The sequence below is a fragment of the Galeopterus variegatus genome, unplaced genomic scaffold (genome assembly GCF_000696425.1).
Source record: "Galeopterus variegatus unplaced genomic scaffold, G_variegatus-3.0.2 Scaffold17414, whole genome shotgun sequence".
Taxonomy (NCBI): domain Eukaryota; kingdom Metazoa; phylum Chordata; class Mammalia; order Dermoptera; family Cynocephalidae; genus Galeopterus; species Galeopterus variegatus.
In genome coordinates, this window is record NW_007743525.1 from 25,364 (window position 1) to 26,688 (window position 1,325).

The 1,325-nt window shown below is 43.3% G+C and overlaps 1 protein-coding gene across 1 annotated transcript in view; it reads right to left on the bottom strand.

Moving 5' to 3' along the window:
- LOC103582698 (5,6-dihydroxyindole-2-carboxylic acid oxidase-like) overlaps positions 1-807 on the bottom strand; it is a gene marked incomplete at its 3' end in the record, with an annotated part of 26,115 nt that extends 25,308 nt beyond the window's left edge. Inside the window, exon 1 of the mRNA XM_008564219.1 lies at positions 460-807. Within this exon, the coding sequence (XP_008562441.1) occupies positions 460-807 (348 nt within the window). The remainder of the gene's footprint in view (positions 1-459) is intronic.
- Positions 808-1,325: the final 518 nt, after the last annotated feature.

A 1,325-nucleotide genomic window follows, 5' to 3' on the forward strand; every position in this document is an offset into this window, starting at 1 on the left:
ACTGTTTTTCATGGTTTAAACCATGTATCATATTGGAAAGAAGCACCAGCTGGTATGGTGAGGGATACATTTGGGACTGGAAAGTCTGAGAAGTGTAAACACTGTCATGTCATCCAGAGCAGGAGGGGGCATCTGTTTATTTCAAACTTCATGAGAATCATTTTTTCAGTTACGGAGCTGTAGAAAATTTTCAGACTTTTAATTCACACCTGCAAATGTCTTAATTGGCTTTCTCATCTTTGATATTACTTTCTTTTTATTTCACAAAACATAAAGATTAATAAGTAAGTAATCAGTACAGGGAGAAAAAACTGACTGTCAAAGGCAGATTGATAATATAGAATTGCTTTGTCATCGCAGAAACTGATCATTTGAAAAAAAAAACAGTTAATTATAATGACTTACAGACAAGGCACCTCTTCTGTAAAGGATCTGCAAATGGAAAAGATTCGTGCATACCTGCATGTCTCTCTCCAGCTGCAGTAACTGGTACCTGTGCCACGTGAGGAAAGCTGGTCCTTCATGAGAGAAATGCACTTCACCAAAGCTTTCCTGCCCCGCCCCATGGAAGGTGTTTTTGACTGAGTAATAGTGTGTCCAGACAAAGTAGTTGTAAATGGAAACATTCTCAAATTGTGCTGTGTTGCCATCTGGTCCCAATATTTCTTCTGCTCTCCTGGTGGCAATGACAAACTGTGGGTGAACCGTGCGCTTTGCCATATCCAGGGCCCGGACAAAGTGGTTCCTTTCTTCTGTACTTAAGTCCAGAAGATTTCTCCTGACTTTAGGAATACAAAATTCATACATGAAAGCATTTGCCTTGTGGGGATGGGTAGAGAATGAATGAGCACAGTGATCCTGTAAACAAACTATGCTCCATTTATCCATTCCTCTTAAGAATCTTCTAAAATTCCTTTCTCAGGCCTGCATGGTCTCTCTCCTCCTACTCCCTCTCTCTCTTTCTCTCCTCAATTTATTCTAGGATTTCTATTAGCTCACTGTGCAGGCTGCCATGGGTGATCCCGGGATGAACACGACACAGTCCGTGCCTCTGAGGGTGACAGTCGTGTGTGTGCATGTGAGTGTACACAGCAGGGTTGCCTAGTGTTTGCAGCATGCTGGTATGTGAGTTCTTCAGGTAACTCTGAAATGCCAGCAGCCACACTGTGTCTCATAAGACAGTGAATTGTTGGCTCCTGCCCCCTGTACTCTGTCTACCTACAAGGCCCAGGACCAGGTGGGCAGTTCCTCTGCCCCTGAGGCTTGCAGTTCTCCAAGTGAGACAACTGGGAAAGATGGTCATGGTTGAAACACATTGTCCTAGA